The sequence below is a fragment of the Arachis duranensis genome, chromosome 3, assembly GCF_000817695.3.
Source record: "Arachis duranensis cultivar V14167 chromosome 3, aradu.V14167.gnm2.J7QH, whole genome shotgun sequence".
Lineage (NCBI taxonomy): Eukaryota > Viridiplantae > Streptophyta > Magnoliopsida > Fabales > Fabaceae > Arachis > Arachis duranensis.
The window spans coordinates 7494045-7506085 of record NC_029774.3 but is presented as its reverse complement, the minus strand read 5'-3'; the positions used below and the strand labels follow the sequence as shown (position 1 = coordinate 7506085).

Here is a 12041-nt window from a genome sequence, read left to right as displayed (position 1 = left end):
CTCTTCCGTCGCCATTCCTTCACCTCCCTTTCGCTTGCGTTCGTCGTCGCCATTCCCTTCGCTCATGTCTTATCTCTCCTCTGCTACTCGCATTCCGTCATTGCACCGTTTCCTTTGCTTGCGTTCGTCGTTGTCAATGATTGTCTCTCATTCTCCTCCATTAAATTTGATGTGAGTTTGTTTGCTTCTTTTGTTTCTACTTCTATTTCTGTTCATGTTTGATTTTTTCTGTTTCTATTTTTTTTTCTATTTGGATGTGAGTTTGTTGAATTTTTTTTGAATGAACATTTGTTAAATTTGTTTAATTGTTCCTGTTTAATACCTCGTGTTTGATTCTCTTCTTATTCTTATTTGCTGAATTTGTTTAATTTATTTAATTGTTCATGTTTTCTAATTTTGTTTAATTATTGAATTTATCGTCGAATTTTGTTTAATTGTCCCTCATCCATCTTTTGTTATAATTGCTCTTGAAGAAGGTATGCTCCATCTATCTCATAAAATTATCTTTTTTGTTTTAATGTTATTTTTTAATAGTGCTCATGTATGTATACATGTTATTAAATATTGTTGTAGAATAATGAATGAATACTAATAAATCATTTGACTTTGTTTGGGTGCTTCTATAGCATTTGAGCAACGAAAACATTAATAAACTGGGACATAGAGTTTTTGAGCCTTTGGATGTGAATCTCCTCCCATCTCTACATCTAATCTATGCTAGAATCTTAGTGATTCTGAAAAGGTTAGTCACATAGAATAATTTAATCGTCTGCTATTAGTTTATTATGTTACCTGCCTCTAGCTATTAATCACATCTCTTAATCTCTTTGGCAAAGAATAGTCCTTACAAAAGGATTACCAATTAATTAGCATTTGATTGATCTATAAATATACTATATAAAAGATAATTAAGCTAAGTGGCAACATTATAAAAGCTATACTCTTACAAATCTTGTAATAAAAAAAGGACTTTTCACTTCATAACTTGTCTCATAATTATATTTCATGAATCCACACAAATGTAAAATGTTACATGATCATAATGAGTACTTAAATGATGAAAATTAAATTTTATATATACATATTATTACTATTATTGCTTTATTTTGTCCATTCCTTTTTTTTATATGTTCTTAAGACAAAGTATTTTAAATGTCAAAAAAAAAAAAAAGAGAGAATACATTTCTAGTATAATTTGTATATAAATAAGTAAAGAATGATAGTGACAAGATAAAAAGAATTATATGAATATCTTTTATGTCGTAGAATCATTGAATAACAATTATAGAAATATCTTTCCTTGAATATTTATAGTTTTATCAAATTTTTAATTAAATTCTTATACTTTTTTTCTTTTCAATTGGGTCTCTAAGGATATACAAGTAATTTCATAATTTACTAATATTTTTTTGAAGTTGAATCTAATAAAAAATTTATTAAAACTTTATATAAGATTTGCAAAATAATTAAATCTTAAATACATACCAACAATTTCAACTGCGGGCATAACACACTGTTGTATTTCTACAATTCCATGATACATTATAGTAGGAGAATTTAGGGTTTGTATGGCGACACTTTAGTTTTAACATAAATAAAAAACATCAGATTTAACTTGGAGTTTGGATTAGCCAAGTCCAATACTATTTTGAACTCACGAAAACACTCTCATCAATATTAATAATCACTTTTCCAACCTAAATTCTTCTATAATTTTTATAGATATAATAATCTCTTTTCACATACATTTACTACTACACACACATACGTCGTCCTATATTATAACCACCACGGCTGTTATTCAAACAATAATCCATAAAAGGTGGTTGTTATTAACACAATAATCCATAAAATTGTAGAGGATAATGTATGTCATAGAGGATTGTTATATATTTAAGAAGAATGATAGAAATCTATTAGAATTTATTTTTCGTTATTAGTTAATATCAATATTTAAAAGTATAAAATAAAATATATTGTTAGATTATTAGACTAATAAAATTAAACTAAAAAAAATTCAATTGATGATTAACTGATTAAGTAATAATAATAAAAAATAATAAATTCTGAAAGAGGAGTACTAAAAATCAATAATTTTTGTGTTTTATAATCATTAATTAGTTATTAATTAATAATATTTTTAATGATATAAAATTAAATTCAATAATATAAAATCATTCAATTTTATTTTATATAGTTAAATACTGATCAACTTTTTAAAAAATTGCTGCCTCTGACATTTTTCATAATTATCATCGACAGAGTATATATATGTTTGTGATTAACCTGCGCAGCCCAATATTCCACTGCTCCAGTGCCCCAATTTAAGAAGGCACTTGGGGTATAATAAAAATAAATTTATTATTTTATATATAATGCATACTTTAATTTACATATAACGTAAATAAGAGTATTAACATAATTTTGTTTCATTATAATTTTTTTCTTTTTATTTTTCTTTTTATTCAAATAACAAAAAAATCTCTTTATTTTATTTCTATTCATTTTCTCTTCATCCAAACAACACATAAAAAAATCACTTCTCTTTTTTAGTCAATATTTAGTAAATATTTTAAACCTTAAATAAAAATTTTAAATTTTAAATTTTAAATTTTAATAGTATAAAAATAAAATTTTGGCTAATATTGATAAAAAATATTGGCTCACTAATATTTTCATCCTTTATTAGGTCTAATTTAAAAGTTTATACTTAAGTGTATACATATAAGAGCTTTTAAATAAGTTTTTACTAATTATCTTTTTGAAAAAATAATGTAAATATTTTGAAATATTTATTTTTTTATTTGTTACAAAATTAATTATAGAATAATTTAGAAGTGAATATTCTAAATTATTATATTTTTTCTAACGAAATACTTATAAAAAATTAAGTGAAAAATTTTATATATAATATGAAAAGTCCTGTTTTCTCTTATACATCTCAACTCATCAAACCCACATTAGGCTAGACATATAATATAAAAGTTTAACTACAAAATTTAAAAGACCTAATTAAAAATTTGTTAAAATTATAAGAATTAATAGAATAATTATTAAACCTTAATTATATGTAAACAATTTCATTTTGAACGAGTCTAAGACCCAAAAGTTCCACACGATAATCTTTGAAAGCTTTATCTCATTCAAGTAAAAAGAAGTAAAGAAATTCAACATGAACTGCGACAGATACATACAATGATTTCATTTGAAGGAGTCAAGAGTGAAGAGTTTCAGAACAACCTTTGCGAAGCTTGAATTCAAGTAAAAGAACTAAAGAAATTTCATAGTAACTTACATAATAAATAAATCACAAAATTATTGTGCTGAGACAATAACAATAAACTTTACAACCCGAATTTCCCTCCCTATACAGTGATGAAACTGGCCAAATAAATAAGCCAATAAATCCCACTAAAAATAGGGTATAGGGTCCACTATAAGTTACAGCTTGGCACAATTTTTGTTAAACTTGAATAAACACCTGCCCTAAATTAAATAAATGAGGTAGATAACTTATGTTATTAATTAATTAATTCACTGCATATACATATTCCAAAATAAATAAAATAGGTAATAAATAATAACTAATTAAGTTGCACTTGAAGTGAATGGTTTGGAAGTTTGGATTGATAATATTACTAGAAGTTTAATATGTTGGAGTAGGTATAGTTTTGGAGCCAAGGACTATTCAATTGAGCCCAAAATGTGTCTTGGGTCCAATCAGTGATCATCATAGGCATTTGAAGCTCTGGGATCTTATCCTTCCCAAATGGCAATTGAAGACTACTTGTGTTACTGTTAGTGTTTGTGTTACCACAACAACTACTTTTATTGTTCTTTGTTGTGTCCTTGTTTTCTTGCTTTGTTGTTGCCAATGTAACATGTACCATTTTTTCCTCTTCAAGTTCAGCTTCAACCTCTTTCTTAGTAACAACATGTTGTGGTGGTAACAATTGCAGATTCTGATTCTGATTCTGATTCTGTTGTTGTTCTTCATAGGACATGGTGTCTGTGGAGGAAGGTGTGGATTCAGGGGAACCTACCATTTGCTTCATCTCTTCCTCTATTGCTGCTCTTTGCTCCAACACTTTCAACGAAGTCGCCTTCCTATATATCTTGCATAACACTATGTCCTACAGAAATGCATGTACTGTCAGTGTAAAATATATTTTATACACATATTTAATTATGTTTATTATACAATTCAAACAGTTTAATTAATATAATAGTACTTTAACTACTAGTGATGATCCTACTAGTATTATTAATTTAATGGCATAAAAGTTAAAAATGGAAGTTGAGGTTCATATATGAGGGACCCGGAACCATAAACTAGAATATAAATATAGAAAGTACCATGACTTACTCCTATCACTATCCATCTTTTGCCATGGAAGTTTCCTTCCCTATGTAGGACAGTTTTATTTATTTTAATATAGAATAACTCATAGGTGAACCAATTAATGCCACTAAAAACATCATAGGAAGTTTCCTCTGTAATTTAACAGAGCATGGTCTAGCACAAGACATTTAGAAGTAAAAATCGAAAAGTAACTAAATATTATTAATTAAAGTTAAATATGTGCTTCTTTTATATTGTTAACTCCATGTATAATTATAAAAATTAATAGTCTTTTTTTGTTTAATATCTTTATGATTTTCATAACAAAAATACAAAATATACTAATTTAATATCTCAAAATATAATAATTTTATTCATATCTCATCTATTAAATATAATTTTATATATCTATATTTATATTTTCGTATCTTATTATATTATTTTATCGAAATTAATAGATATAATAATTATTTATATAATATTTTTATGTGAAAATAATAATCTAGACATTTTGTGACGAAAATATTTTTATACGAGTAGTTTGTTGTTTTAAAAGTAAGATACCTTAGGCAAGGGGCAATTGTCAGGTAAACGGTACTCATTCATGACCCAATCGGTCTTGGATCCACGTGGAGCTCTTCCCTCATAGAAAACCAGTGTCTTCCTCAATCCAATTATGCGCTTCGGATCAGACAAGGTAACGATCTTACGGTCGGAACCGGTTGCTTTCCAGAACCCTTTCTCGGTGGTCCGGTTTGGCCTTCCCCCGGTGCCATGCTTTCTGTCCCGAGGCACAAAGAAATACCATTCCCTCTCTCCCACTTTAGCCAATCCTTTATACAAAAATATTTAATTTTAATGCACTGACAGTTTGACACAATAACAGTGTTAATAACAAAAACAAAGAATACCAAGTTTAATTAATTTATTAGTACCTGGCAAGTCCCAGGGATCATGGTGATAGATGTTGAGGAAGCCGATGACATCGAAACGGAGCTTCTTTCCAACGACCATGTTCTTGAGATAGAAATCAAGGAGCTCTTCTTCAGTAGGGTGAAACCTGAATCCTGGAAGTGTAACTTCACCTTCTATTACTGATGAAGAACCCATATCAATCATCAATTATGTATTATGTATATGTCGCTTGCTTAATTATGGTTCTCTTCTTGTGTTGTTATGTTTAAATGAATTTGATATTGAGAGGGGTGTGTATATTTATAAGGAGGTGGAGTTGGTTGTGTTAATGGAGCTCATAACTATTTAATTTGTGGCTTTATTTATTTAATAATTGTGATTAATGATGGTGATTTGGGTTATGACTTGGTCATGAGGTAGACTATACATAGAAGAGGACAGAAAAGAAAAGACTTGAATGTTGATATATATTATTTGAGGGAAAAAAAAAAAGAGATTACCCATTTTTTTGGAATTCTCCAATTCAATATGCTAACAACTAATGGATCGCATATTTAAATTTTATTTAAGGTGATAATACTAAAAAAATAAAATAAAATAAAATAAATTTTAATTATTTTTATTAAATTTTTATTATCAGATATTTTTATATTTAAAAGTTTGTCATCAATAACTTATTATATATAATAACGCTCAAATTCATTATATTTATTTAAACGAATAAATAAACTAATGATTAAAAGAATCTAAATTTATTAGATATTATTTATATATTAAAATTAATCATTAAAATTAATTATAAATATATATAATTTAATTTATTTTAACGTATATTTATATTTTAATATATATTTAATATGAATAATTAATTTTAATGTAGACTAAATATAATCGTATTTATTATTGTTGTGAGTGCAAACTATGAAAGTAGTGAGATTTATTTGGTGGGGACGATAGAGTTAGTGGACCCACGCGGCTTGAAGCAAAAAGTCTGGTGACTAAACTGAGGTGTAGGATTGAGAAAGAGAAAAATTGTGCGGTGTTAGAGAGAGACATGTTAATGTTAATGCTATTGCTAGTGTTGATAAGTTTATTTTATGCCTTGACCTCATTTTCTCTCAGTTTTGGACTTTTACCCGGAAATTCCTCTTTCACTCTTGCCATTCTTTCTCTACACTTTCCCTCCCTTTTCACATTATTATGCTACTTAGTCATTACTTTGCTAAATTCTTCCATTATTTTTGTGGTACATCCGTACTATTCCTATAGAAAATATCAATTAATTAAAATAGCATATATATATATATTAAATTTTATATAATAAAAAATACTTCAAAAAAAATGTGCACTAAATTTTTTTCATAATTTTTTTACATATGTAATATATAGAGATAATAGATAATAAATATGAACAAAATTGTCAATTTTTTAATTGTCCTACATTATTTTACGTTTTACTTTTTTCTAGGGTTGTAATTAGTTCGGTTTAGTTTGATTTTGGATCGAAAACCAACCAAACCGACTAGATCGGTTTTACAATGATACCAACCATTTAGTTGACTGCTATTTGAACAATCGAAACAACAGCGGTTTGGTTCAGTTAGTTTTTTCAGTTTTTTATACCTAATAATCTGAATTTAAAATACTATGAAATGATGTTTAAAACCTTCAATAAACTAGAATAATAAGAGTATATCACATCCAAATTCAATACAAATTCAACTTAATTAAACATAAAACAAAGACAATTAAAAATGTCTAGCAAAACAACAAAAATAAATACACATTAAACCGAAACAGTCACTTTAAAACAAATAAAAATCAAACAGCCACCATGCTTAATCTGAATCCACACCAGACTTATCCTCATCTTCTCCGGTTGGTGTAATTTCTACAAAAATAAAACAAAAAAATCAATATAGATTATAAACATAATATAGATTATAAATATAAACATAAACCATGAAAGGAACTACAAATTTCTTTTTTGCATACCTAATTCAAGTTTCTCAAACTCTTCAATAAACTCCTCAAAATCAGTTGTCATTGGAGAAGCACAAAGCCAATTTTGTGTTCATATCAATGCCTCAACTGTCTTTGGAATTAAAGAATTCCTATAGTTGTTAAGCACTCTTCCACCAATGCTAAAAGCTGATTCTGAAGCAACAGTCGAGACTGCCATTGCTAAGACATCTTTAACTATTTGAAATAAGATAGGATACTTGCTAGAATTTACCTTCCACCAATTCAATATGTCAAAAGTATTTTAACAGTACATTTAGAAACTTCAACACCTTGCACCAAAACTTTTGTTTCTCAACATACATTTAGAAACTCACATAATAGTACAACTAGCTAGTTTATTTGCATCATTTAATACTCACTAACTGCCATACATTATTTTGAGATAATTCAACACAAATTTACTAAGACATAAGCAGCTCATAAACAGCTCATAAACAAAACCAAAACAGCTCATAAACAGAATCATAAATAATTCATTTTTAAAGCCAATCAACAGAATTTAAATGACCATAAACAATCAGAGACAGCTACACATATATATTCAAAAAGACACTAAAAACAATTATTCAGGTTAAATCAAGTACAAATATCACTAAAAATTTCACTAAAATTATATATAGTGTTGAAAAAATATTGCAGATTAGGATTTTGTTGACAATATATACATCAATTACTGTAAAAAAAATTATAACCAAGGACAAATTCTAACCTCTGAAGAAGACATTGTTCAATTGCTTTTTGCTGGAGAGGACTCGGTGACAGGAGTGCTGCTCGAGTTGGACTGCTCGGCCACTGGAGTCTTGCTCGGCGACTGGATTGCTGCTCGGCGACGGACTGGATTGGAGTGCTGCTCGGCTTTGGCTTTGTTGCGACGGCGATCCTGCGACGGTGATGAATGAACGACTTCGAGCGACGATTGGCGACTTCCTTCTCTCAAGCATGGAGGTCGGAGGTGGAACCGTAGAAGAATGGGAGATAGAAGTGTTTTGTGGGTGACTGGGTTTAGGATTCACGTAAAAGGAGAAGAAGAAAACTAGGGTTGTGTCTGATTGCCTGATTGGCCCTTTTATACCTAGGTTAAAAGATAACTTAGTAAAAACACACACTACTGAACCCTCATTCTTCGGTTCGGTTTGGTTCGATTTCAGTAAAGGCAACTGAAAATCGAACCGAACCGATCAGTTTAGTTCGAAAAAAAAACCAATTTTTTTGGTTTTTTCATTCGGTTGTTATAAAATTTGGTTCGGTTCTGCGATAATTTTCGAACCAATTCAGTAACTTACACCCCTACTTTTTTCTATGAAAAAACTTTATCAAGTAGTCGCATTATCTATTTTTATAACGGATGTTAAACTCTCTAGCTAATTTAAATTGGTCTCTTAGTTTAGGCATTAAGATTCAAGCGTGTTATTTATTATATGAATTAGTTTAATTTTCATTTATAACCTATCTTTTTTAGGTAAATTAGAGCTAGTGACTAATAACCTTTGATTTAGGTGCCAAGAGGAGGAACCTAAAAAGAACTCCAATTTAGAGTATTAGCAGGTTCATGTTTGGAAAGGAAATATTTCTGTGCTATCGTGTGTTTTGATTTTTCTCGGTTGAGTCTAGATATCAAATAAACTAATTAACTAGTCAGATAAAAATTCAAATGGAACTATCATGTTTTGCAAAGTATAAACTAAATTCTAATGTAATATTAAGGCATATTTTGTATTTAATTTGTTGTAATTGGGTCATGTGTATATGTAATGGAATCGAACCGGTCGACTGAATCAAGTTAATAAAAAATCGACTATATATCTGATTAGTTCGATTCGGATAAAAAATTGATTGACAATAAATTAATTTAAATTTTAGCAGTTAATCAATTTAAAATTATAAAATATACAAAAATTATATATTTTATATAATAATATATTATTTTATTATATTCAGTTGAATACCAATTAAAGTTTTAAATTTCTAAATTTATTGGTTCAATGACCAGCTGGATTTTTGAAATATTGGTATAAGTCTTCGGATTCCATGCTCTAACTATTCGGTTCTAATGCATTTACGGGATATTCATAAGTTCTAGATAGTCATAAGTGCTCAATTAAACCTTTCAGTCTTTAATTTGAGTAATTTTTTAAGATTAATTTAAACACAGACACATTACGTATATATATAATGAAAAGGAATAACTATTAAGGTAGATGGTTCCATATTTGCATATGCTTGATGAGTAAGTGAGTAACAGAAGTGTTTGTAAATATATATATATTTTTTTTAAGAAAGAAAGAAGAAGAATCTATGTAATGTCTACTAAAAATGTGTGTATATGATGTTTTTTTTTCTGTGTTTTTGATCAAGTGTGCCAATTTAATTTGAACCTATTAATAAAATAATTTTTTTATTACGAATTCAACTTTTGTCTTTCTTTAAGGGGGGAAAAAAAGTTGAACTCGTTTTGGTTTGTTGGTTACTCAATCTCATGTACATTCCTTTTCCTTCAACATTATTATCAAAATAGAAATGATAAGGTGGTCAATCTTATAACCATGTTCCATTTTCATCTTTCTAATCATATCGTGATAGTAAATTTTATGACTTTTGATACTAATTAATCAACTTGACTATATACTAATAAAAGGGCAAACTGTACCAAAATAAGATTCCTCTTGTAGTTAATTAGCCAGGTTAGCAATAATAGACATTAATTGTCTAAATTCTAAATTAAGAGAATTGATCGTCAAGTATATATTCTATAATACATAGAAAAAATATGTAAGAAAATTCGTTGTATATAATATTAATGACATCAATTGAGAGAATACATTTCCGCAAATTATTGTTAGTGAAAAAGAAAGTTGAATTTGTTGGAAAATAATGTGGAATTTAATTTCCATTCCGTTGATCGGGAAATTGATTTCCAAGTTGTGGCCCCCTAGCATGGGTTAGAACCAAAGTTCTTGAGGCCTCCTTTCCTGTTATAGAAGGAAGAAGAATAATAACTAACTTTCTATTATTTTTGACAAAACAAATACATATATTTTTAGAGTTAATAATAACAAACTTATTATCTTTAAAGTTATACTCGAGTCTTATAATAATTTTTAAAATTAGTAATTATTTATATTCATGTCTAAAATTGTACTTTAAAATTTAGAGAAAAAGACAGATAGGTATCTGACTTTTTAAATTTTTGACAAATACATTCCTGACAAAATTTAAATACAAAAAAATCCCTGACTTTAATAAACGGAGAACAATTTAGTTCTTCCGTCTATTTGCCTCTCATACACCAAACGGAACTGACTGATGTGGCTGAAACAGTGTCCTGGTATCCGTTACGGTGTCATGCTGGAAGGAGAATAAAGTTTGAAGAATAAATAAGTCCTTGACGTCATTTTGCAAATAAAATTTGAAGGACAAATAAGTTCTTGAGAATTTTTTTTCCATTATGCTTCTATTATGAGAATTTAGTTTATAAAATTATGCTTGTATTTTAAAATCTAGTTAATTTGTTATATTCTGTAATTTAAATTATTTGTATTAAAATTGTAGAAATTGGGCTTGTTCTGTTTCTATTTTTTTCTTAAATTGCATTAGTTCAGTTTTAGTGCATTTGTGTATTATATTAGAATTTGTTAAATTGTATTAGTTCAGTTTTCATCATATCAGTGGCATTGGTTAGCATCAATTCATTTATGCATCAAGTTAGCATTAATTCATTTGTGTATCATTCATGTATTAAGTTATCATTAGTGCATTTGTGCATTATATTAGAACTAGTATTTTTATCCATAATAACATTACGAGAATAATTTTTTTAAAAAAATTATAGTTCACTTTGTTCTAAGTTCTAACAGTATAAATTATGCATGACACAAAAGATTTATAAAATCAAACTACTTTTACAAAAAAATCGTAAGTTGATAAAAGTTTCTGACTAGGAAGACCAAGATATTCGCAGATAAAAAATTAAATAATAAGATTTTTAGTTATTATTTTTATATAAAAAAGCTTAATTTTTTATTAATAATTAATTTTAACATTCGTTATCTAAAATTTAAAATAATTTAATGTGTATACTTTTACATTTAAAATCTTTTAATTGTAAAAAAATATCAAATGACATATTTTGATTTGTCAAATTACTAATATAAAATATAATTATATATAGAGTAAAAATAGTAGAGAGAAATATAAAAATGAAGAGAGGTAGATGAGAGAATTTAGGAAAGGAGTTTATTAATTTTGAAAAAAAAAATTTCTCAAGGACCTATTTGTCCTTCGAACTTTATTTGTAAAATGACGTCAAGAACTTATTTGTCATTCGAACTTTATTTCCCTTTCAGTGTGGCACTGTAATGGATACCTGGACACCGTTTCAGCCACGTCAGCCAGTTTCGTTTGGTATACGAGAGAAAAATAGACGAAAGGACTAAATTGTCCTTCATTTATTAAAGTTAGGGACTTTTTTATATTTAAATTTTATTAGAGATATATTTATCAAAAATTTAAAAATTTAGGATCTATATATTTTTTCCCTAAAATTTATAGTCATTCTTTATGTAATTTCTATCAACTAGGCGTCATTGAAAAATTGATGTAGACTCTCTTTTGAGAAGCTGGCAAGATAACAGATAGTTGATATATGGAAAAAAATTTTTTAATGACAATTTGATCCTTAGATCAATTTTAAAAACTTTAATCCTTAAATTTAAATATCACTATCTGCATTCATTCTCTTCTTTTTTTTTTTTTTTTACTT

General features: G+C 27.5%; 1 protein-coding gene across 1 annotated transcript; it reads right to left on the bottom strand.

Moving 5' to 3' along the window:
• Nucleotides 1–3256: 3256 nt before the first annotated feature.
• Nucleotides 3257–5537, bottom strand: LOC107477264 (NAC domain-containing protein 6). Its single transcript, XM_016097248.3, has 3 exons — nucleotides 5278–5537; nucleotides 4907–5175; nucleotides 3257–4133 (listed from the first exon to the last, which is right to left on the bottom strand). Exons 1-3 carry the CDS (start codon nucleotides 5459–5461, stop codon nucleotides 3639–3641), a joined length of 948 nt encoding a protein of 315 aa, XP_015952734.1. The 5' UTR covers nucleotides 5462–5537; the 3' UTR covers nucleotides 3257–3638.
• Nucleotides 5538–12041: the final 6504 nt, after the last annotated feature.